A 25,403-nucleotide genomic window follows, 5' to 3' on the forward strand; every position below is an offset into this window, starting at 1 on the left:
TGTCTCGGACGTACTGGAGAGCCGCCCCAGTGTTAAGGGGTCTTCCTCCTTTGTGCCTCAGACCTCTAACTGTGCTGAGGATGTCTTCCTTTCTCGTGTAAGCATTTAAAAAGAAATTGGCCTCCGGCTCTCTGCTGAACTGGACCACAGACACGCGGTCTTGGTTCTCGGCCACATTCAGTTTCTCCACCACTCTCTGAACAAAGTCTCGCATTGCCGCGAACCCATTCCTAGTGCCATCTGATCCATCCAGCAGGAACACAACATCCCTCCCTGCCGCACGACCCTCAACTGTTAAAGATCAATGTCACAGTTAATGTTGTGCAACCCAAACATGTCATCACTCTGTCAACCTAGCCTGGCACATCAGAGCCTTATTCCTCAACTCTCCTGGTCTTTAGAAAATAACTCTGGGCTATGTGTCTCTTGGTACACGTGTGGCTCAGGGCTTGTGCATGCCAGTGCTCTCTGTCTTACCTATGGCTGTCGAAGTACTTGTCGGGATGGCCTCTACCACTACCGTCTTGACGGCAGAAAGAAGCTGCTCTTGGACATTGGGCAGGTCGGCAAAGTCAGCCACTGACAGTGCGTAACTAGGGTCATGTGCAACCCTTTGCAGCTCTCTGCCATCAGAACCCCTTGATCCTATAGCAAAGATCAGGACACCAAGCTCCTTCAGGGAGGTGACTGGTGCCTCCACACTGTCAAATGACCTTCCGCCACTCAGCAGAATCAACATCTGTGGCACACCCTCCAGGCGCCTGCTCCCGGAGGAGGCAGTGAAGACGTTGTCCCTAACGTACTGGAGGGCTGCCCCCGTGTTGAGGGGCCTTCCTCCTTTGTGCCTCAGACCTCTCACATTGTCAAGAACGTCCTCTCTTGTTGTGTGCGTGTTCAGATAGAATTGGGTCTCTGGGTCTCTGCTGAACTGGACCACTGACACGCGATCTCCCCTCTCTGAAACATTCAACCTCTCCACCACTCTTTGAACAAATTCACGCATTGCTGGGAAGGCACTCCTGGTGGCCTCGGAGCCGTCCAGCAGGAAAACTACATCCTTCCTGGTCTCTCTCCGGTCAGCTATGGGAACTGAGATTGGACACAAAGTGGTGTAAACGTGAGCTGCTCGTTGTCTGACACAGGTAAAGACAACTGTAAGGACAACTTGGCAGAAAATGCAAGCACAACGCCGGCCTCTCCTCTGACCCTCTGCTTACAGAGATCTTGCGAACTGGGACACTCTAGCCTTTGGCCTCTGATGCTAGTCTTTGCTCAGGAGCCGTAAAACATGCATTCGGGCCCACTCCTGACTGGAAGAAGTCTAATCAAGCACTTGGTGGTGCAGCAAAGGCTAGGATTTTCTACCCCTTTAGACAGCAGGTGGGGTCCATACCCTCCTGGCCTAGGTGACAAGCCCTGGTCGTAGCCTAACCGTCCCTGCTCACAAGGAGCACTCGTTAGAGCAACAGACACTCAACATGCAGCACACTGGCCTAAGGAATTCCCCAGACACCTTAGCTAGAAATCGTCAAAGACGTGCGGAAATCTGCCTTACCTCTGACTGTCGTGGTCAGCGGCGTTACCTCCGAGAGGACTGTGCTGACAGAGGTCAAAAACTGCTGTTGGACATTGGGAAGTTCTGAGAAGTCAGACACAACCTGAGCGTAAGTGGGATCGTTGGAAACGCTCTGCATCTCTCTGCTCGAATTTCTGGTGCCGACGCCGAAAATCAAGACCCCACTTTCTTTCAGAGCAGAGGCTGGCGCATCTACATTATCGCTCGACCTTCCTCCACTCAGCAGAATCAGAATCTGAGGAACGCCCTCTTGGCGTCTACTGCCAGCGGGGGCAGTGAAAACATTGTCTCTCACATACTGGAGAGCCGACCCTGTGTTGAGGGGTCTCCCTCCCCTGTGCCTCAGACCTCTAACTCTGTCAAGAATGTCTTCCTTTGTGGTGTAGGCATTTAAATAGAAATGGACCTCTGGGTCTCTGCTGTACTGGACCACAGAAACACGGTCCCTGTTCTCCTCTACGCTGAATTTCTCCACCAGTCTTTGCACAAAGTCGCGCATGGCTGGGAACACGTTCCTAGTTCCATCAGAGCCGTCAAGCAGGAAGACCACGTCCTTTCCTGGAGTGGCATAGTCAACTGGGAAGAGAACAAGGTCATTGAGACTGAGCAATGTTCCTGACACAATCCTTGCCTGCGGTCAGTGCTAAGCTAACAGCTTGGTTTTTGCATGTCATGGACTAGGTCAGGCATGTCTACGTTTGGACTATGTCTTACTCCCTCATCTCCAAATTTCTCACATGTCCCTAACCGCTGCTTGTGATACTCTCTGAGAGCTTGACATGGGCACGTACCTAAACGAGTTGGCGAGGTTGGAGTGATGGGAACTACCACAGTCTCTACAGAGGACAGAAGCTGCTCTTGGACGTCTGGGAGCTCGGTAAAGTCCGACACAGACAGAGCATACTGGGGCTCATGTGAAATCCTCTGCAGTTCTCTGCTATCGGAGCCCCTTGAGCCTATTGCAAAGATGGAGACTCCGAGCTCCTTCAGGGAAGAGGCTGGTGCATCGACATTGTCAAAGGACCTTCCGCCACTCAGCAGAATGACTAACTGCGGCACACCCTCCAGTCGTCGGCCACCGGCGGAGCTCACCAGCACGCTGTCTCGGACGTACTGGAGAGCCGCCCCAGTGTTAAGGGGTCTTCCTCCTTTGTGCCTCAGACCTCTAACTGTGCTGAGGATGTCTTCCTTTCTCGTGTAAGCGTTTAAAAAGAAATTGGCCTCCGGCTCTCTGCTGAACTGGACCACAGACACGCGGTCTTGGTTCTCGGCCACATTCAGTTTCTCCACCACTCTCTGAACAAAGTCTCGCATTGCCGGGAACCCATTCCTAGTGCCATCTGATCCATCCAGCAGGAACACAACATCCCTCCCTGCCGCACGACCCTCAACTGTTAAAGATCAATGTCACAGTTAATGTTGTGCAACCCAAACATGTCATCACTCTGTCAACCTAGCCTGGCACATCAGAGCCTTATTCCTCAACTCTCCTGGTCTTTAGAAAATAACTCTGGGCTATGTGTCTCTTGGTACACGTGTGGCTCAGGGCTTGTGCATGCCAGTGCTCTCTGTCTTACCTATGGCTGTCGAAGTACTTGTCGGGATGGCCTCTACCACTACCGTCTTGACGGCAGAAAGAAGCTGCTCTTGGACATTGGGCAGGTCGGCAAAGTCAGCCACTGACAGTGCGTAACTAGGGTCATGTGCAACCCTTTGCAGCTCTCTGCCATCAGAACCCCTTGATCCTATAGCAAAGATCAGGACACCAAGCTCCTTCAGGGAGGTGACTGGTGCCTCCACACTGTCAAATGACCTTCCGCCACTCAGCAGAATCAACATCTGTGGCACACCCTCCAGGCGCCTGCTCCCGGAGGAGGCAGTGAAGACGTTGTCCCTAACGTACTGGAGGGCTGCCCCCGTGTTGAGGGGCCTTCCTCCTTTGTGCCTCAGACCTCTCACATTGTCAAGAACGTCCTCTCTTGTTGTGTGCGTGTTCAGATAGAATTGGGTCTCTGGGTCTCTGCTGAACTGGACCACTGACACGCGATCTCCCCTCTCTGAAACATTCAACCTCTCCACCACTCTTTGAACAAATTCACGCATTGCTGGGAAGGCACTCCTGGTGGCCTCGGAGCCGTCCAGCAGGAAAACTACATCCTTCCTGGTCTCTCTCCGGTCAGCTATGGGAACTGAGATTGGACACAAAGTGGTGTAAACGTGAGCTGCTCGTTGTCTGACACAGGTAAAGACAACTGTAAGGACAACTTGGCAGAAAATGCAAGCACAACGCCGGCCTCTCCTCTGACCCTCTGCTTACAGAGATCTTGCGAACTGGGACACTCTAGCCTTTGGCCTCTGATGCTAGTCTTTGCTCAGGAGCCGTAAAACATGCATTCGGGCCCACTCCTGACTGGAAGAAGTCTAATCAAGCCCTTGGTGGTGCAGCAAAGGCTAGGATTTTCTACCCCTTTAGACAGCAGGTGGGGTCCATACCCTCCTGGCCTAGGTGACAAGCCCTGGTCGTAGCCTAACCGTCCCTGCTCACAAGGAGCACTCGTTAGAGCAACAGACACTCAACATGCAGCACACTGGCCTAAGGAATTCCCCAGACACCTTAGCTAGAAATCGTCAAAGACGTGCGGAAATCTGCCTTACCTCTGACTGTCGTGGTCAGCGGCGTTACCTCCGAGAGGACTGTGCTGACAGAGGTCAAAAACTGCTGTTGGACATTGGGAAGTTCTGAGAAGTCAGACACAACCTGAGCGTAAGTGGGATCGTTGGAAACGCTCTGCATCTCTCTGCTCGAATTTCTGGTGCCGACGCCGAAAATCAAGACCCCACTTTCTTTCAGAGCAGAGGCTGGCGCATCTACATTATCGCTCGACCTTCCTCCACTCAGCAGAATCAGAATCTGAGGAACGCCCTCTTGGCGTCTACTGCCAGCGGGGGCAGTGAAAACATTGTCTCTCACATACTGGAGAGCCGACCCTGTGTTGAGGGGTCTCCCTCCCCTGTGCCTCAGACCTCTAACTCTGTCAAGAATGTCTTCCTTTGTGGTGTAGGCATTTAAATAGAAATGGACCTCTGGGTCTCTGCTGTACTGGACCACAGAAACACGGTCCCTGTTCTCCTCTACGCTGAATTTCTCCACCAGTCTTTGCACAAAGTCGCGCATGGCTGGGAACACGTTCCTAGTTCCATCAGAGCCGTCAAGCAGGAAGACCACGTCCTTTCCTGGAGTGGCATAGTCAACTGGGAAGAGAACAAGGTCATTGAGACTGAGCAATGTTCCTGACACAATCCTTGCCTGCGGTCAGTGCTAAGCTAACAGCTTGGTTTTTGCATGTCATGGACTAGGTCAGGCATGTCTACGTTTGGACTATGTCTTACTCCCTCATCTCCAAATTTCTCACATGTCCCTAACCGCTGCTTGTGATACTCTCTGAGAGCTTGACATGGGCACGTACCTAAACGAGTTGGCGAGGTTGGAGTGATGGGAACTACCACAGTCTCTACAGAGGACAGAAGCTGCTCTTGGACGTCTGGGAGCTCGGTAAAGTCCGACACAGACAGAGCATACTGGGGCTCATGTGAAATCCTCTGCAGTTCTCTGCTATCGGAGCCCCTTGAGCCTATTGCAAAGATGGAGACTCCGAGCTCCTTCAGGGAAGAGGCTGGTGCATCGACATTGTCAAAGGACCTTCCGCCACTCAGCAGAATGACTAACTGCGGCACACCCTCCAGTCGTCGGCCACCGGCGGAGCTTACCAGCACGCTGTCTCGGACGTACTGGAGAGCCGCCCCAGTGTTAAGGGGTCTTCCTCCTTTGTGCCTCAGACCTCTAACTGTGCTGAGGATGTCTTCCTTTCTCGTGTAAGCGTTTAAAAAGAAATTGGCCTCCGGCTCTCTGCTGAACTGGACCACAGACACGCGGTCTTGGTTCTCGGCCACATTCAGTTTCTCCACCACTCTCTGAACAAAGTCTCGCATTGCCGGGAACCCATTCCTAGTGCCATCTGATCCATCCAGCAGGAACACAACATCCCTCCCTGCCGCACGACCCTCAACTGTTAAAGATCAATGTCACAGTTAATGTTGTGCAACCCAAACATGTCATCACTCTGTCAACCTAGCCTGGCACATCAGAGCCTTATTCCTCAACTCTCCTGGTCTTTAGAAAATAACTCTGGGCTATGTGTCTCTTGGTACACGTGTGGCTCAGGGCTTGTGCATGCCAGTGCTCTCTGTCTTACCTATGGCTGTCGAAGTACTTGTCGGGATGGCCTCTACCACTACCGTCTTGACGGCAGAAAGAAGCTGCTCTTGGACATTGGGCAGGTCGGCAAAGTCAGCCACTGACAGTGCGTAACTAGGGTCATGTGCAACCCTTTGCAGCTCTCTGCCATCAGAACCCCTTGATCCTATAGCAAAGATCAGGACACCAAGCTCCTTCAGGGAGGTGACTGGTGCCTCCACACTGTCAAATGACCTTCCGCCACTCAGCAGAATCAACATCTGTGGCACACCCTCCAGGCGCCTGCTCCCGGAGGAGGCAGTGAAGACGTTGTCCCTAACGTACTGGAGGGCTGCCCCCGTGTTGAGGGGCCTTCCTCCTTTGTGCCTCAGACCTCTCACATTGTCAAGAACGTCCTCTCTTGTTGTGTGCGTGTTCAGATAGAATTGGGTCTCTGGGTCTCTGCTGAACTGGACCACTGACACGCGATCTCCCCTCTCTGAAACATTCAACCTCTCCACCACTCTTTGAACAAATTCACGCATTGCTGGGAAGGCACTCCTGGTGGCCTCGGAGCCGTCCAGCAGGAAAACTACATCCTTCCTGGTCTCTCTCCGGTCAGCTATGGGAACTGAGATTGGACACAAAGTGGTGTAAACGTGAGCTGCTCGTTGTCTGACACAGGTAAAGACAACTGTAAGGACAACTTGGCAGAAAATGCAAGCACAACGCCGGCCTCTCCTCTGACCCTCTGCTTACAGAGATCTTGCGAACTGGGACACTCTAGCCTTTGGCCTCTGATGCTAGTCTTTGCTCAGGAGCCGTAAAACATGCATTCGGGCCCACTCCTGACTGGAAGAAGTCTAATCAAGCCCTTGGTGGTGCAGCAAAGGCTAGGATTTTCTACCCCTTTAGACAGCAGGTGGGGTCCATACCCTCCTGGCCTAGGTGACAAGCCCTGGTCGTAGCCTAACCGTCCCTGCTCACAAGGAGCACTCGTTAGAGCAACAGACACTCAACATGCAGCACACTGGCCTAAGGAATTCCCCAGACACCTTAGCTAGAAATCGTCAAAGACGTGCGGAAATCTGCCTTACCTCTGACTGTCGTGGTCAGCGGCGTTACCTCCGAGAGGACTGTGCTGACAGAGGTCAAAAACTGCTGTTGGACATTGGGAAGTTCTGAGAAGTCAGACACAACCTGAGCGTAAGTGGGATCGTTGGAAACGCTCTGCATCTCTCTGCTCGAATTTCTGGTGCCGACGCCGAAAATCAAGACCCCACTTTCTTTCAGAGCAGAGGCTGGCGCATCTACATTATCGCTCGACCTTCCTCCACTCAGCAGAATCAGAATCTGAGGAACGCCCTCTTGGCGTCTACTGCCAGCGGGGGCAGTGAAAACATTGTCTCTCACATACTGGAGAGCCGACCCTGTGTTGAGGGGTCTCCCTCCCCTGTGCCTCAGACCTCTAACTCTGTCAAGAATGTCTTCCTTTGTGGTGTAGGCATTTAAATAGAAATGGACCTCTGGGTCTCTGCTGTACTGGACCACAGAAACACGGTCCCTGTTCTCCTCTACGCTGAATTTCTCCACCAGTCTTTGCACAAAGTCGCGCATGGCTGGGAACACGTTCCTAGTTCCATCAGAGCCGTCAAGCAGGAAGACCACGTCCTTTCCTGGAGTGGCATAGTCAACTGGGAAGAGAACAAGGTCATTGAGACTGAGCAATGTTCCTGACACAATCCTTGCCTGCGGTCAGTGCTAAGCTAACAGCTTGGTTTTTGCATGTCATGGACTAGGTCAGGCATGTCTACGTTTGGACTATGTCTTACTCCCTCATCTCCAAATTTCTCACATGTCCCTAACCGCTGCTTGTGATACTCTCTGAGAGCTTGACATGGGCACGTACCTAAACGAGTTGGCGAGGTTGGAGTGATGGGAACTACCACAGTCTCTACAGAGGACAGAAGCTGCTCTTGGACGTCTGGGAGCTCGGTAAAGTCCGACACAGACAGAGCATACTGGGGCTCATGTGAAATCCTCTGCAGTTCTCTGCTATCGGAGCCCCTTGAGCCTATTGCAAAGATGGAGACTCCGAGCTCCTTCAGGGAAGAGGCTGGTGCATCGACATTGTCAAAGGACCTTCCGCCACTCAGCAGAATGACTAACTGCGGCACACCCTCCAGTCGTCGGCCACCGGCGGAGCTTACCAGCACGCTGTCTCGGACGTACTGGAGAGCCGCCCCAGTGTTAAGGGGTCTTCCTCCTTTGTGCCTCAGACCTCTAACTGTGCTGAGGATGTCTTCCTTTCTCGTGTAAGCGTTTAAAAAGAAATTGGCCTCCGGCTCTCTGCTGAACTGGACCACAGACACGCGGTCTTGGTTCTCGGCCACATTCAGTTTCTCCACCACTCTCTGAACAAAGTCTCGCATTGCCGGGAACCCATTCCTAGTGCCATCTGATCCATCCAGCAGGAACACAACATCCCTCCCTGCCGCACGACCCTCAACTGTTAAAGATCAATGTCACAGTTAATGTTGTGCAACCCAAACATGTCATCACTCTGTCAACCTAGCCTGGCACATCAGAGCCTTATTCCTCAACTCTCCTGGTCTTTAGAAAATAACTCTGGGCTATGTGTCTCTTGGTACACGTGTGGCTCAGGGCTTGTGCATGCCAGTGCTCTCTGTCTTACCTATGGCTGTCGAAGTACTTGTCGGGATGGCCTCTACCACTACCGTCTTGACGGCAGAAAGAAGCTGCTCTTGGACATTGGGCAGGTCGGCAAAGTCAGCCACTGACAGTGCGTAACTAGGGTCATGTGCAACCCTTTGCAGCTCTCTGCCATCAGAACCCCTTGATCCTATAGCAAAGATCAGGACACCAAGCTCCTTCAGGGAGGTGACTGGTGCCTCCACACTGTCAAATGACCTTCCGCCACTCAGCAGAATCAACATCTGTGGCACACCCTCCAGGCGCCTGCTCCCGGAGGAGGCAGTGAAGACGTTGTCCCTAACGTACTGGAGGGCTGCCCCCGTGTTGAGGGGCCTTCCTCCTTTGTGCCTCAGACCTCTCACATTGTCAAGAACGTCCTCTCTTGTTGTGTGCGTGTTCAGATAGAATTGGGTCTCTGGGTCTCTGCTGAACTGGACCACTGACACGCGATCTCCCCTCTCTGAAACATTCAACCTCTCCACCACTCTTTGAACAAATTCACGCATTGCTGGGAAGGCACTCCTGGTGGCCTCGGAGCCGTCCAGCAGGAAAACTACATCCTTCCTGGTCTCTCTCCGGTCAGCTATGGGAACTGAGATTGGACACAAAGTGGTGTAAACGTGAGCTGCTCGTTGTCTGACACAGGTAAAGACAACTGTAAGGACAACTTGGCAGAAAATGCAAGCACAACGCCGGCCTCTCCTCTGACCCTCTGCTTACAGAGATCTTGCGAACTGGGACACTCTAGCCTTTGGCCTCTGATGCTAGTCTTTGCTCAGGAGCCGTAAAACATGCATTCGGGCCCACTCCTGACTGGAAGAAGTCTAATCAAGCCCTTGGTGGTGCAGCAAAGGCTAGGATTTTCTACCCCTTTAGACAGCAGGTGGGGTCCATACCCTCCTGGCCTAGGTGACAAGCCCTGGTCGTAGCCTAACCGTCCCTGCTCACAAGGAGCACTCGTTAGAGCAACAGACACTCAACATGCAGCACACTGGCCTAAGGAATTCCCCAGACACCTTAGCTAGAAATCGTCAAAGACGTGCGGAAATCTGCCTTACCTCTGACTGTCGTGGTCAGCGGCGTTACCTCCGAGAGGACTGTGCTGACAGAGGTCAAAAACTGCTGTTGGACATTGGGAAGTTCTGAGAAGTCAGACACAACCTGAGCGTAAGTGGGATCGTTGGAAACGCTCTGCATCTCTCTGCTCGAATTTCTGGTGCCGACGCCGAAAATCAAGACCCCACTTTCTTTCAGAGCAGAGGCTGGCGCATCTACATTATCGCTCGACCTTCCTCCACTCAGCAGAATCAGAATCTGAGGAACGCCCTCTTGGCGTCTACTGCCAGCGGGGGCAGTGAAAACATTGTCTCTCACATACTGGAGAGCCGACCCTGTGTTGAGGGGTCTCCCTCCCCTGTGCCTCAGACCTCTAACTCTGTCAAGAATGTCTTCCTTTGTGGTGTAGGCATTTAAATAGAAATGGACCTCTGGGTCTCTGCTGTACTGGACCACAGAAACACGGTCCCTGTTCTCCTCTACGCTGAATTTCTCCACCAGTCTTTGCACAAAGTCGCGCATGGCTGGGAACACGTTCCTAGTTCCATCAGAGCCGTCAAGCAGGAAGACCACGTCCTTTCCTGGAGTGGCATAGTCAACTGGGAAGAGAACAAGGTCATTGAGACTGAGCAATGTTCCTGACACAATCCTTGCCTGCGGTCAGTGCTAAGCTAACAGCTTGGTTTTTGCATGTCATGGACTAGGTCAGGCATGTCTACGTTTGGACTATGTCTTACTCCCTCATCTCCAAATTTCTCACATGTCCCTAACCGCTGCTTGTGATACTCTCTGAGAGCTTGACATGGGCACGTACCTAAACGAGTTGGCGAGGTTGGAGTGATGGGAACTACCACAGTCTCTACAGAGGACAGAAGCTGCTCTTGGACGTCTGGGAGCTCGGTAAAGTCCGACACAGACAGAGCATACTGGGGCTCATGTGAAATCCTCTGCAGTTCTCTGCTATCGGAGCCCCTTGAGCCTATTGCAAAGATGGAGACTCCGAGCTCCTTCAGGGAAGAGGCTGGTGCATCGACATTGTCAAAGGACCTTCCGCCACTCAGCAGAATGACTAACTGCGGCACACCCTCCAGTCGTCGGCCACCGGCGGAGCTTACCAGCACGCTGTCTCGGACGTACTGGAGAGCCGCCCCAGTGTTAAGGGGTCTTCCTCCTTTGTGCCTCAGACCTCTAACTGTGCTGAGGATGTCTTCCTTTCTCGTGTAAGCGTTTAAAAAGAAATTGGCCTCCGGCTCTCTGCTGAACTGGACCACAGACACGCGGTCTTGGTTCTCGGCCACATTCAGTTTCTCCACCACTCTCTGAACAAAGTCTCGCATTGCCGGGAACCCATTCCTAGTGCCATCTGATCCATCCAGCAGGAACACAACATCCCTCCCTGCCGCACGACCCTCAACTGTTAAAGATCAATGTCACAGTTAATGTTGTGCAACCCAAACATGTCATCACTCTGTCAACCTAGCCTGGCACATCAGAGCCTTATTCCTCAACTCTCCTGGTCTTTAGAAAATAACTCTGGGCTATGTGTCTCTTGGTACACGTGTGGCTCAGGGCTTGTGCATGCCAGTGCTCTCTGTCTTACCTATGGCTGTCGAAGTACTTGTCGGGATGGCCTCTACCACTACCGTCTTGACGGCAGAAAGAAGCTGCTCTTGGACATTGGGCAGGTCGGCAAAGTCAGCCACTGACAGTGCGTAACTAGGGTCATGTGCAACCCTTTGCAGCTCTCTGCCATCAGAACCCCTTGATCCTATAGCAAAGATCAGGACACCAAGCTCCTTCAGGGAGGTGACTGGTGCCTCCACACTGTCAAATGACCTTCCGCCACTCAGCAGAATCAACATCTGTGGCACACCCTCCAGGCGCCTGCTGCCGGAGGAGGCAGTGAAGACGTTGTCCCTAACGTACTGGAGGGCTGCCCCCGTGTTGAGGGGCCTTCCTCCTTTGTGCCTCAAACCTGTGACATGGCTTAGAATTTCCTCCTGTTTCCTGTATGTGTTCAAGTAAAAGTGAGACACTGGATCTCTGCTGAACTGGACCACTGACACGCGATCTCCCCTCTCTGAAACATTCAACCTCTCCACCACTCTTTGAACAAATTCACGCATTGCTGGGAAGGCACTCCTGGTGGCATCGGAGCCGTCCAGCAGGAAAACTACATCCTTCCTGGTCTCTCTCCGGTCAGCTATGGGAACTGAGATTGGACACAAAGTGGTGTAAACGTGAGCTGCTCGTTGTCTGACACAGGTAAAGACAACTGTAAGGACAACTTGGCAGAAAATGCAAGCACAACGCCGGCCTCTCCTCTGACCCTCTGCTTACAGAGATCTTGCGAACTGGGACACTCTAGCCTTTGGCCTCTGATGCTAGTCTTTGCTCAGGAGCCGTAAAACATGCATTCGGGCCCACTCCTGACTGGAAGAAGTCTAATCAAGCACTTGGTGGTGCAGCAAAGGCTAGGATTTTCTACCCCTTTAGACAGCAGGTGGGGTCCATACCCTCCTGGCCTAGGTGACAAGCCCTGGTCGTAGCCTAACCGTCCCTGCTCACAAGGAGCACTCGTTAGAGCAACAGACACTCAACATGCAGCACACTGGCCTAAGGAATTCCCCAGACGCCTTAGCTAGAAATCGTCAAAGACGTGCGGAAATCTGCCTTACCTCTGACTGTCGTGGTCAGCGGCGTTACCTCCGAGAGGACTGTGCTGACAGAGGTCAAAAACTGCTGTTGGACATTGGGAAGTTCTGAGAAGTCAGACACAACCTGAGCGTAAGTGGGATCGTTGGAAACGCTCTGCATCTCTCTGCTCGAATTTCTGGTGCCGACGCCGAAAATCAAGACCCCACTTTCTTTCAGAGCAGAGGCTGGCGCATCTACATTATCGCTCGACCTTCCTCCACTCAGCAGAATCAGAATCTGAGGAACGCCCTCTTGGCGTCTACTGCCAGTGGGGGCAGTGAAAACATTGTCTCTCACATACTGGAGAGCCGACCCTGTGTTGAGGGGTCTCCCTCCCCTGTGCCTCAGACCTCTAACTCTGTCAAGAATGTCTTCCTTTGTGGTGTAGGCATTTAAATAGAAATGGACCTCTGGGTCTCTGCTGTACTGGACCACAGAAACACGGTCCCTGTTCTCCTCTACGCTGAATTTCTCCACCAGTCTTTGCACAAAGTCGCGCATGGCTGGGAACACGTTCCTAGTTCCATCAGAGCCGTCAAGCAGGAAGACCACGTCCTTTCCTGGGGTGGCATAGTCAACTGGGAAGAGAACAAGGTCATTGAGACTGAGCAATGTTCCTGACACAATCCTTGCCTGCGGTCAGTGCTAAGCTAACAGCTTGGTTTTTGCATGTCATGGACTAGGTCAAGCATGTCTACGTTTGGACTATGTCTTACTCCCTCATCTCCAAATTTCTCACATGTCCCTAACCGCTGCTTGTGATACTCTCTGAGAGCTTGACATGGGCACGTACCTAAACGAGTTGGCGAGGTTGGAGTGATGGGAACTACCACAGTCTCTACAGAGGACAGAAGCTGCTCTTGGACGTCTGGGAGCTCGGTAAAGTCCGACACAGACAGAGCATACTGGGGCTCATGTGAAATCCTCTGCAGTTCTCTGCTATCAGAGCCCCTTGAGCCTATTGCAAAGATGGAGACTCCGAGCTCCTTCAGGGAAGAGGCTGGTGCATCGACATTGTCAAAGGACCTTCCGCCACTCAGCAGAATGACTAACTGCGGCACACCCTCCAGTCGTCGGCCACCGGCGGAGCTTACCAGCACGCTGTCTCGGACGTACTGGAGAGCCACCCCAGTGTTAAGGGGTCTTCCTCCTTTGTGCCTCAGACCTCTAACTGTGCTGAGGATGTCTTCCTTTCTCGTGTAAGCGTTTAAAAAGAAATTGGCCTCCGGCTCTCTGCTGAACTGGACCACAGACACGCGGTCTTGGTTCTCGGCCACATTCAGTTTCTCCACCACTCTCTGAACAAAGTCTCGCATTGCCGGGAACCCATTCCTAGTGCCATCTGATCCATCCAGCAGGAACACAACATCCCTCCCTGCCGCACGACCCTCAACTGTTAAAGATCAATGTCACAGTTAATGTTGTGCAACCCAAACATGTCATCACTCTGTCAACCTAGCCTGGCACATCAGAGCCTTATTCCTCAACTCTCCTGGTCTTTAGAAAATAACTCTGGGCTATGTGTCTCTTGGTACACGTGTGGCTCAGGGCTTGTGCATGCCAGTGCTCTCTGTCTTACCTATGGCTGTCGAAGTACTTGTCGGGATGGCCTCTACCACTACCGTCTTGACGGCAGAAAGAAGCTGCTCTTGGACATTGGGCAGGTCGGCAAAGTCAGCCACTGACAGTGCGTAACTAGGGTCATGTGCAACCCTTTGCAGCTCTCTGCCATCAGAACCCCTTGATCCTATAGCAAAGATCAGGACACCAAGCTCCTTCAGGGAGGTGACTGGTGCCTCCACACTGTCAAATGACCTTCCGCCACTCAGCAGAATCAACATCTGTGGCACACCCTCCAGGCGCCTGCTGCCGGAGGAGGCAGTGAAGACGTTGTCCCTAACGTACTGGAGGGCTGCCCCCGTGTTGAGGGGCCTTCCTCCTTTGTGCCTCAAACCTGTGACATGGCTTAGAATTTCCTCCTGTTTCCTGTATGTGTTCAAGTAAAAGTGAGACACTGGATCTCTGCTGAACTGGACCACTGACACGCGATCTCCCCTCTCTGAAACATTCAACCTCTCCACCACTCTTTGAACAAATTCACGCATTGCTGGGAAGGCACTCCTGGTGGCATCGGAGCCGTCCAGCAGGAAAACTACATCCTTCCTGGTCTCTCTCCGGTCAGCCATGGGAACTGAGATTGGACACAAAGTGGTGTAAACGTGAGCTGCTCGTTGTCTGACACAGGTAAAGACAACTGTAAGGACAACTTGGCAGAAAATGCAAGCACAACGCCGGCCTCTCCTCTGACCCTCTGCTTACAGAGATCTTGCGAACTGGGACACTCTAGCCTTTGGCCTCTGATGCTAGTCTTTGCTCAGGAGCCGTAAAACATGCATTCGGGCCCACTCCTGACTGGAAGAAGTCTAATCAAGCACTTGGTGGTGCAGCAAAGGCTAGGATTTTCTACCCCTTTAGACAGCAGGTGGGGTCCATACCCTCCTGGCCTAGGTGACAAGCCCTGGTCGTAGCCTAACCGTCCCTGCTCACAAGGAGCACTCGTTAGAGCAACAGACACTCAACATGCAGCACACTGGCCTAAGGAATTCCCCAGACGCCTTAGCTAGAAATCGTCAAAGACGTGCGGAAATCTGCCTTACCTCTGACTGTCGTGGTCAGCGGCGTTACCTCCGAAAGGACTGTGCTGACAGAGGTCAAAAACTGCTGTTGGACATTGGGAAGTTCTGAGAAGTCAGACACAACCTGAGCGTAAGTGGGATCGTTGGAAACGCTCTGCATCTCTCTGCTCGAATTTCTGGTGCCGACGCCGAAAATCAAGACCCCACTTTCTTTCAGAGCAGAGGCTGGCGCATCTACATTATCGCTCGACCTTCCTCCACTCAGCAGAATCAGAATCTGAGGAACGCCCTCTTGGCGTCTACTGCCAGCGGGGGCAGTGAAAACATTGTCTCTCACATACTGGAGAGCCGACCCTGTGTTGAGGGGTCTCCCTCCCCTGTGCCTCAGACCTCTAACTCTGTCAAGAATGTCTTCCTTTGTGGTGTAGGCATTTAAATAGAAATGGACCTCTGGGTCTCTGCTGTACTGGACCACAGAAACACGGTCCCTGTTCTCCTCTACGCTGAATTTCTCCACCAGTCTTTGCACAAAGTCGCGCATGGCTGGGAACACGTTCCTAGTTCCATCAGAGCCGTCAAGCAGGAAGACCACGTCCTTTCCTGGAGTGGCATAGTCAACTGGGAAGAGAACAAGGTCATTGAGACTGAGCAATGTTCCTGACACAATCCTTGCCTGCGGTCAGTGCTAAGCTAACAGCTTGGTTTTTGCATGTCATGGACTAGGTCAGGCATGTCTACGTTTGGACTATGTCTTACTCCCTCATCTCCAAATTTCTCACATGTCCCTAACCGCTGCTTGTGATACTCTCTGAGAGCTTGACATGGGCACGTACCTAAACGAGTTGGCGAGGTTGGAGTGATGGGAACTACCACAGTCTCTACAGAGGACAGAAGCTGCTCTTGGACGTCTGGGAGCTCGGTAAAGTCCGACACAGACAGAGCATACTGGGGCTCATGTGAAATCCTCTGCAGTTCTCTGCTATCAGAGCCCCTTGAGCCTATTGCAAAGATGGAGACTCCGAGCTCCTTCAGGGAAGAGGCTGGTGCATCGACATTGTCAAAGGACCTTCCGCCACTCAGCAGAATGACTAACTGCGGCACACCCTCCAGTCGTCGGCCACCGGCGGAGCTTACCAGCACGCTGTCTCGGACGTACTGGAGAGCCGCCCCAGTGTTAAGGGGTCTTCCTCCTTTGTGCCTCAGACCTCTAACTGTGCTGAGGATGTCTTCCTTTCTCGTGTAAGCGTTTAAAAAGAAATTGGCCTCCGGCTCTCTGCTGAACTGGACCACAGACACGCGGTCTTGGTTCTCGGCCACATTCAGTTTCTCCACCACTCTCTGAACAAAGTCTCGCATTGCCGGGAACCCATTCCTAGTGCCATCTGATCCATCCAGCAGGAACACAACATCCCTCCCTGCCGCACGACCCTCAACTGTTAAAGATCAATGTCACAGTTAATGTTGTGCAACCCAAACATGTCATCACTCTGTCAACCTAGCCTGGCACATCAGAGCCTTATTCCTCAACTCTCCTGGTCTTTAGAAAATAACTCTGGGCTATGTGTCTCTTGGTACACGTGTGGCTCAGGGCTTGTGCATGCCAGTGCTCTCTGTCTTACCTATGGCTGTCGAAGTACTTGTCGGGATGGCCTCTACCACTACCGTCTTGACGGCAGAAAGAAGCTGCTCTTGGACATTGGGCAGGTCGGCAAAGTCAGCCACTGACAGTGCGTAACTAGGGTCATGTGCAACCCTTTGCAGCTCTCTGCCATCAGAACCCCTTGATCCTATAGCAAAGATCAGGACACCAAGCTCCTTCAGGGAGGTGACTGGTGCCTCCACACTGTCAAATGACCTTCCGCCACTCAGCAGAATCAACATCTGTGGCACACCCTCCAGGCGCCTGCTGCCGGAGGAGGCAGTGAAGACGTTGTCCCTAACGTACTGGAGGGCTGCCCCCGTGTTGAGGGGCCTTCCTCCTTTGTGCCTCAGACCTCTCACATTGTCAAGAACGTCCTCTCTTGTTGTGTGCGTGTTCAGATAGAATTGGGTCTCTGGGTCTCTGCTGAACTGGACCACTGACACGCGATCTCCCCTCTCTGAAACATTCAACCTCTCCACCACTCTTTGAACAAATTCACGCATTGCTGGGAAGGCACTCCTGGTGGCCTCGGAGCCGTCCAGCAGGAAAACTACATCCTTCCTGGTCTCTCTCCGGTCAGCTATGGGAACTGAGATTGGACACAAAGTGGTGTAAACGTGAGCTGCTCGTTGTCTGACACAGGTAAAGACAACTGTAAGGACAACTTGGCAGAAAATGCAAGCACAACGCCGGCCTCTCCTCTGACCCTCTGCTTACAGAGATCTTGCGAACTGGGACACTCTAGCCTTTGGCCTCTGATGCTAGTCTTTGCTCAGGAGCCGTAAAACATGCATTCGGGCCCACTCCTGACTGGAAGAAGTCTAATCAAGCCCTTGGTGGTGCAGCAAAGGCTAGGATTTTCTACCCCTTTAGACAGCAGGTGGGGTCCATACCCTCCTGGCCTAGGTGACAAGCCCTGGTCGTAGCCTAACCGTCCCTGCTCACAAGGAGCACTCGTTAGAGCAACAGACACTCAACATGCAGCACACTGGCCTAAGGAATTCCCCAGACACCTTAGCTAGAAATCGTCAAAGACGTGCGGAAATCTGCCTTACCTCTGACTGTCGTGGTCAGCGGCGTTACCTCCGAGAGGACTGTGCTGACAGAGGTCAAAAACTGCTGTTGGACATTGGGAAGTTCTGAGAAGTCAGACACAACCTGAGCGTAAGTGGGATCGTTGGAAACGCTCTGCATCTCTCTGCTCGAATTTCTGGTGCCGACGCCGAAAATCAAGACCCCACTTTCTTTCAGAGCAGAGGCTGGCGCATCTACATTATCGCTCGACCTTCCTCCACTCAGCAGAATCAGAATCTGAGGAACGCCCTCTTGGCGTCTACTGCCAGCGGGGGCAGTGAAAACATTGTCTCTCACATACTGGAGAGCCGACCCTGTGTTGAGGGGTCTCCCTCCCCTGTGCCTCAGACCTCTAACTCTGTCAAGAATGTCTTCCTTTGTGGTGTAGGCATTTAAATAGAAATGGACCTCTGGGTCTCTGCTGTACTGGACCACAGAAACACGGTCCCTGTTCTCCTCTACGCTGAATTTCTCCACCAGTCTTTGCACAAAGTCGCGCATGGCTGGGAACACGTTCCTAGTTCCATCAGAGCCGTCAAGCAGGAAGACCACGTCCTTTCCGGGAGTGGCATAGTCAACTGGGAAGAGAACAAGGTCATTGAGACTGAGCAATGTTCCTGACACAATCCTTGCCTGCGGTCAGTGCTAAGCTAACAGCTTGGTTTTTGCATGTCATGGACTAGGTCAGGCATGTCTACGTTTGGACTATGTCTTACTCCCTCATCTCCAAATTTCTCACATGTCCCTAACCGCTGCTTGTGATACTCTCTGAGAGCTTGACATGGGCACGTACCTAAACGAGTTGGCGAGGTTGGAGTGATGGGAACTACCACAGTCTCTACAGAGGACAGAAGCTGCTCTTGGACGTCTGGGAGCTCGGTAAAGTCCGACACAGACAGAGCATACTGGGGCTCATGTGAAATCCTCTGCAGTTCTCTGCTATCAGAGCCCCTTGAGCCTATTGCAAAGATGGAGACTCCGAGCTCCTTCAGGGAAGAGGCTGGTGCATCGACATTGTCAAAGGACCTTCCGCCACTCAGCAGAATGACTAACTGCGGCACACCCTCCAGTCGTCGGCCACCGGCGGAGCTTACCAGCACGCTGTCTCGGACGTACTGGAGAGCCACCCCAGTGTTAAGGGGTCTTCCTCCTTTGTGCCTCAGACCTCTAACTGTGCTGAGGATGTCTTCCTTTCTCGTGTAAGCGTTTAAAAAGAAATTGGCCTCCGGCTCTCTGCTGAACTGGACCACAGACACGCGGTCTTGGTTCTCGGCCACATTCAGTTTCTCCACCACTCTCTGAACAAAGTCTCGCATTGCCGGGAACCCATTCCTAGTGCCATCTGATCCATCCAGCAGGAACACAACATCCCTCCCTGCCGCACGACCCTCAACTGTTAAAGATCAATGTCACAGTTAATGTTGTGCAACCCAAACATGTCATCACTCTGTCAACCTAGCCTGGCACATCAGAGCCTTATTCCTCAACTCTCCTGGTCTTTAGAAAATAACTCTGGGCTATGTGTCTCTTGGTACACGTGTGGCTCAGGGCTTGTGCATGCCAGTGCTCTCTGTCTTACCTATGGCTGTCGAAGTACTTGTCGGGATGGCCTCTACCACTACCGTCTTGACGGCAGAAAGAAGCTGCTCTTGGACATTGGGCAGGTCGGCAAAGTCAGCCACTGACAGTGCGTAACTAGGGTCATGTGCAACCCTTTGCAGCTCTCTGCCATCAGAACCCCTTGATCCTATAGCAAAGATCAGGACACCAAGCTCCTTCAGGGAGGTGACTGGTGCCTCCACACTGTCAAATGACCTTCCGCCACTCAGCAGAATCAACATCTGTGGCACACCCTCCAGGCGCCTGCTGCCGGAGGAGGCAGTGAAGACGTTGTCCCTAACGTACTGGAGGGCTGCCCCCGTGTTGAGGGGCCTTCCTCCTTTGTGCCTCAGACCTCTCACATTGTCAAGAACGTCCTCTCTTGTTGTGTGCGTGTTCAGATAGAATTGGGTCTCTGGGTCTCTGCTGAACTGGACCACTGACACGCGATCTCCCCTCTCTGAAACATTCAACCTCTCCACCACTCTTTGAACAAATTCACGCATTGCTGGGAAGGCACTCCTGGTGGCATCGGAGCCGTCCAGCAGGAAAACTACATCCTTCCTGGTCTCTCTCCGGTCAGCTATGGGAACTGAGATTGGACACAAAGTGGTGTAAACGTGAGCTGCTCGTTGTCTGACACAGGTAAAGACAACTGTAAGGACAACTTGGCAGAAAATGCAAGCACAACGCCGGCCTCTCCTCTGACCCTCTGCTTACAGAGATCTTGCGAACTGGGACACTCTAGCCTTTGGCCTCTGATGCTAGTCTTTGCTCAGGAGCCGTAAAACATGCATTCGGGCCCACTCTTGACTGGAAGAAGTCTAATCAAGCACTTGGTGGGGCAGCAAAGGCTAGGATTTTCTACCCCTTTAGACAGCAGGTGGGGTCCATACCCTCCTGGCCTAGGTGACAAGCCCTGGTCGAAGCCTAACCGTCCCTGCTCACAAGGAGCACTCGTTAGAGCAACAGACACTCAACATGCAGCACACTGGCCTAAGGAATTCCCCAGACGCCTTAGCTAGAAATCGTCAAAGACGTGCGGAAATCTGCCTTACCTCTGACTGTCGTGGTCAGCGGCGTTACCTCCGAGAGGACTGTGCTGACAGAGGTCAAAAACTGCTGTTGGACATTGGGAAGTTCTGAGAAGTCAGACACAACCTGAGCGTAAGTGGGATCGTTGGAAACGCTCTGCATCTCTCTGCTCGAATTTCTGGTGCCGACGCCGAAAATCAAGACCCCACTTTCTTTCAGAGCAGAGGCTGGCGCATCTACATTATCGCTCGACCTTCCTCCACTCAGCAGAATCAGAATCTGAGGAACGCCCTCTTGGCGTCTACTGCCAGCGGGGGCAGTGAAAACATTGTCTCTCACATACTGGAGAGCCGACCCTGTGTTGAGGGGTCTCCCTCCCCTGTGCCTCAGACCTCTAACTCTGTCAAGAATGTCTTCCTTTGTGGTGTAGGCATTTAAATAGAAATGGACCTCTGGGTCTCTGCTGTACTGGACCACAGAAACACGGTCCCTGTTCTCCTCTACGCTGAATTTCTCCACCAGTCTTTGCACAAAGTCGCGCATGGCTGGGAACACGTTCCTAGTTCCATCAGAGCCGTCAAGCAGGAAGACCACGTCCTTTCCTGGGGTGGCATAGTCAACTGGGAAGAGAACAAGGTCATTGAGACTGAGCAATGTTCCTGACACAATCCTTGCCTGCGGTCAGTGCTAAGCTAACAGCTTGGTTTTTGCATGTCATGGACTAGGTCAAGCATGTCTACGTTTGGACTATGTCTTACTCCCTCATCTCCAAATTTCTCACATGTCCCTAACCGCTGCTTGTGATACTCTCTGAGAGCTTGACATGGGCACGTACCTAAACGAGTTGGCGAGGTTGGAGTGATGGGAACTACCACAGTCTCTACAGAGGACAGAAGCTGCTCTTGGACGTCTGGGAGCTCGGTAAAGTCCGACACAGACAGAGCATACTGGGGCTCATGTGAAATCCTCTGCAGTTCTCTGCTATCAGAGCCCCTTGAGCCTATTGCAAAGATGGAGACTCCGAGCTCCTTCAGGGAAGAGGCTGGTGCATCGACATTGTCAAAGGACCTTCCGCCACTCAGCAGAATGACTAACTGCGGCACACCCTCCAGTCGTCGGCCACCGGCGGAGCTTACCAGCACGCTGTCTCGGACGTACTGGAGAGCCACCCCAGTGTTAAGGGGTCTTCCTCCTTTGTGCCTCAGACCTCTAACTGTGCTGAGGATGTCTTCCTTTCTCGTGTAAGCGTTTAAAAAGAAATTGGCCTCCGGCTCTCTGCTGAACTGGACCACAGACACGCGGTCTTGGTTCTCGGCCACATTCAGTTTCTCCACCACTCTCTGAACAAAGTCTCGCATTGCCGGGAACCCATTCCTAGTGCCATCTGATCCATCCAGCAGGAACACAACATCCCTCCCTGCCGCACGACCCTCAACTGTTAAAGATCAATGTCACAGTTAATGTTGTGCAACCCAAACATGTCATCACTCTGTCAACCTAGCCTGGCACATCAGAGCCTTATTCCTCAACTCTCCTGGTCTTTAGAAAATAACTCTGGGCTATGTGTCTCTTGGTACACGTGTGGCTCAGGGCTTGTGCATGCCAGTGCTCTCTGTCTTACCTATGGCTGTCGAAGTACTTGTCGGGATGGCCTCTACCACTACCGTCTTGACGGCAGAAAGAAGCTGCTCTTGGACATTGGGCAGGTCGGCAAAGTCAGCCACTGACAGTGCGTAACTAGGGTCATGTGCAACCCTTTGCAGCTCTCTGCCATCAGAACCCCTTGATCCTATAGCAAAGATCAGGACACCAAGCTCCTTCAGGGAGGTGACTGGTGCCTCCACACTGTCAAATGACCTTCCGCCACTCAGCAGAATCAACATCTGTGGCACACCCTCCAGGCGCCTGCTGCCGGAGGAGGCAGTGAAGACGTTGTCCCTAACGTACTGGAGGGCTGCCCCCGTGTTGAGGGGCCTTCCTCCTTTGTGCCTCAAACCTGTGACATGGCTTAGAATTTCCTCCTGTTTCCTGTATGTGTTCAAGTAAAAGTGAGACACTGGATCTCTGCTGAACTGGACCACTGACACGCGATCTCCCCTCTCTGAAACATTCAACCTCTCCACCACTCTTTGAACAAATTCACGCATTGCTGGGAAGGCACTCCTGGTGGCATCGGAGCCGTCCAGCAGGAAAACTACATCCTTCCTGGTCTCTCTCCGGTCAGCCATGGGAACTGAGATTGGACACAAAGTGGTGTAAACGTGAGCTGCTCGTTGTCTGACACAGGTAAAGACAACTGTAAGGACAACTTGGCAGAAAATGCAAGCACAACGCCGGCCTCTCCTCTGACCCTCTGCTTACAGAGATCTTGCGAACTGGGACACTCTAGCCTTTGGCCTCTGATGCTAGTCTTTGCTCAGGAGCCGTAAAACATGCATTCGGGCCCACTCCTGACTGGAAGAAGTCTAATCAAGCCCTTGGTGGTGCAGCAAAGGCTAGGATTTTCTACCCCTTTAGACAGCAGGTGGGGTCCATACCCTCCTGGCCTAGGTGACAAGCCCTGGTCGTAGCCTAACCGTCCCTGCTCACAAGGAGCACTCGTTAGAGCAACAGACACTCAACATGCAGCACACTGGCCTAAGGAATTCCCCAGACACCTTAGCTAGAAATCGTCAAAGACGTGCGGAAATCTGCCTTACCTCTGACTGTCGTGGTCAGCGGCGTTACCTCCGAGAGGACTGTGCTGACAGAGGTCAAAAACTGCTGTTGGACATTGGGAAGTTCTGAGAAGTCAGACACAACCTGAGCGTAAGTGGGATCGTTGGAAACGCTCTGCATCTCTCTGCTCGAATTTCTGGTGCCGACGCCGAAAATCAAGACCCCACTTTCTTTCAGAGCAGAGGCTGGCGCATCTACATTATCGCTCGACCTTCCTCCACTCAGCAGAATCAGAATCTGAGGAACGCCCTCTTGGCGTCTACTGCCAGCGGGGGCAGTGAAAACATTGTCTCTCACATACTGGAGAGCCGACCCTGTGTTGAGGGGTCTCCCTCCCCTGTGCCTCAGACCTCTAACTCTGTCAAGAATGTCTTCCTTTGTGGTGTAGGCATTTAAATAGAAATGGACCTCTGGGTCTCTGCTGTACTGGACCACAGAAACACGGTCCCTGTTCTCCTCTACGCTGAATTTCTCCACCAGTCTTTGCACAAAGTCGCGCATGGCTGGGAACACGTTCCTAGTTCCATCAGAGCCGTCAAGCAGGAAGACCACGTCCTTTCCTGGGGTGGCATAGTCAACTGGGAAGAGAACAAGGTCATTGAGACTGAGCAATGTTCCTGACACAATCCTTGCCTGCGGTCAGTGCTAAGCTAACAGCTTGGTTTTTGCATGTCATGGACTAGGTCAAGCATGTCTACGTTTGGACTATGTCTTACTCCCTCATCTCCAAATTTCTCACATGTCCCTAACCGCTGCTTGTGATACTCTCTGAGAGCTTGACATGGGCACGTACCTAAACGAGTTGGCGAGGTTGGAGTGATGGGAACTACCACAGTCTCTACAGAGGACAGAAGCTGCTCTTGGACGTCTGGGAGCTCGGTAAAGTCCGACACAGACAGAGCATACTGGGGCTCATGTGAAATCCTCTGCAGTTCTCTGCTATCGGAGCCCCTTGAGCCTATTGCAAAGATGGAGACTCCGAGCTCCTTCAGGGAAGAGGCTGGTGCATCGACATTGTCAAAGGACCTTCCGCCACTCAGCAGAATGACTAACTGCGGCACACCCTCCAGTCGTCGGCCACCGGCGGAGCTTACCAGCACGCTGTCTCGGACGTACTGGAGAGCCGCCCCAGTGTTAAGGGGTCTTCCTCCTTTGTGCCTCAGACCTCTAACTGTGCTGAGGATGTCTTCCTTTCTCGTGTAAGCGTTTAAAAAGAAATTGGCCTCCGGCTCTCTGCTGAACTGGACCACAGACACGCGGTCTTGGTTCTCGGCCACATTCAGTTTCTCCACCACTCTCTGAACAAAGTCTCGCATTGCCGGGAACCCATTCCTAGTGCCATCTGATCCATCAAGTATGAATATTACATCTCGTTTCTGAGTTTTCTGGTCTGATTTGAAAATAAGGATGAACGAAGGCATAATTTATAAGATTTCAGAATTTCTTGGCAGTATATTGTTAATATAAGATTAACCAAGTTTTCAAAATGATTATTACTATCACTATTTTCTTGTTATTGTTGTTTTTACATCATCAGGTCACTTTAGTTTGTTTTGGTAGCACTGGGCAAAATAATTTATACTTAATTTCCCTGCTTTCATCTTACCTATGACTGTTGTTGTTATTGATGTATGCTCAGGAATGCCTTGTTCGATTGACATTAAAAGTGTCTCTTGAATTGTGGGTAAATCAGTGAAGTCAGACACGAAAAATGCATTATTTGGGCTGGATGAAATCCTCTGTAGTTCCTTCTGGTCTGTGCTCTTTGTTCCTATTCCAAATAGTGAAACTCCATGCTTTCTGAGGTCAGCAGCTGGTTCAGTAACATTATCTCTTGATCTTCCACTTGTTAGCAGAATAAGTATTTGAGGAACACCTTCCAAGTGTCTGCTGCCAGACTGGGGAATGAAAATATGCTCCTTTACATACTGAAGTGCAGCACCAGTTTTTAGGGGCCTGCCACCTTTATGGGTAAGTCCCCTTATTGAGTTCAAGACATCTTCCTTTCTCGAAAAAGAATTCAAATAAAAATTGGCGACAGCTACATTACTGAACTGGATTACTGAGATTCTGTCTGCTGTGCTTCTCACATTGAGAGATTCTACAAACTTGTAGAGAAAATCCCGCACTGCCTGGAAGCCACCTCTTGTATTGTCTGAACCATCCACAAGAAAAGCAATATCCCTTTTTAATCCATTAGACTGAACTGTAATGATTGAAAATCAAAATTATTAGATTACTTTTTTGCAGTCAGCTGCGTCATATTCTAAAATCAAAATATATAAATCATTATTTTAACTGCACAGTACACTTTATAAACTATGCATAAAATATAATTGAAAATGAAGTTTATTATGCTGAATTTGCTAAAATTTGATAACATGTTCATAAAATTTGATGTTTCAGAGAGCTTTTTTCAAA

At 51.8% G+C, this 25,403-nt stretch overlaps 2 protein-coding genes across 2 annotated transcripts in view; both read right to left on the minus strand.

Annotated features, from left to right (window-relative positions):
- Positions 1-13,594, minus strand: part of LOC115822640 (collagen alpha-3(VI) chain-like) — a 112,022-nt gene extending 98,428 nt beyond the window's left edge. Inside the window, exons 1-16 of the mRNA XM_030786551.1 lie at positions 13,072-13,594; positions 12,260-12,856; positions 11,182-11,793; positions 10,396-10,995; positions 9,565-10,162; positions 8,506-9,089; positions 7,720-8,301; positions 6,889-7,504; positions 5,830-6,422; positions 5,044-5,643; positions 4,232-4,828; positions 3,154-3,744; positions 2,368-2,967; positions 1,556-2,152; positions 478-1,089; positions 15-291 (exon numbers count right to left, since the gene is read on the minus strand). Coding sequence (XP_030642411.1) covers positions 15-291; positions 478-1,089; positions 1,556-2,152; positions 2,368-2,967; positions 3,154-3,744; positions 4,232-4,828; positions 5,044-5,643; positions 5,830-6,422; positions 6,889-7,504; positions 7,720-8,301; positions 8,506-9,089; positions 9,565-10,162; positions 10,396-10,995; positions 11,182-11,793; positions 12,260-12,856; positions 13,072-13,594 — 9,179 coding nt within the window. The remainder of the gene's footprint in view (positions 1-14; positions 292-477; positions 1,090-1,555; positions 2,153-2,367; positions 2,968-3,153; positions 3,745-4,231; positions 4,829-5,043; positions 5,644-5,829; positions 6,423-6,888; positions 7,505-7,719; positions 8,302-8,505; positions 9,090-9,564; positions 10,163-10,395; positions 10,996-11,181; positions 11,794-12,259; positions 12,857-13,071) is intronic.
- A 228-nt stretch (positions 13,595-13,822) lies between these two features.
- On the minus strand, positions 13,823-24,403 carry LOC115822641 (collagen alpha-3(VI) chain-like). Its single transcript, XM_030786552.1, has 12 exons — positions 23,776-24,403; positions 22,964-23,560; positions 21,886-22,497; positions 21,100-21,699; positions 20,269-20,866; positions 19,210-19,793; positions 18,424-19,005; positions 17,593-18,208; positions 16,534-17,126; positions 15,748-16,347; positions 14,936-15,532; positions 13,823-14,448 (listed from the first exon to the last, which is right to left on the minus strand). Exons 1-12 carry the CDS (start codon positions 24,401-24,403, stop codon positions 13,823-13,825), a joined length of 7,233 nt encoding a protein of 2,410 aa, XP_030642412.1.
- Between the last annotated feature and the right edge of the window lie 1,000 nt (positions 24,404-25,403).

The sequence above is a fragment of the Chanos chanos genome, chromosome 10, assembly GCF_902362185.1.
Source record: "Chanos chanos chromosome 10, fChaCha1.1, whole genome shotgun sequence".
Lineage (NCBI taxonomy): Eukaryota > Metazoa > Chordata > Actinopteri > Gonorynchiformes > Chanidae > Chanos > Chanos chanos.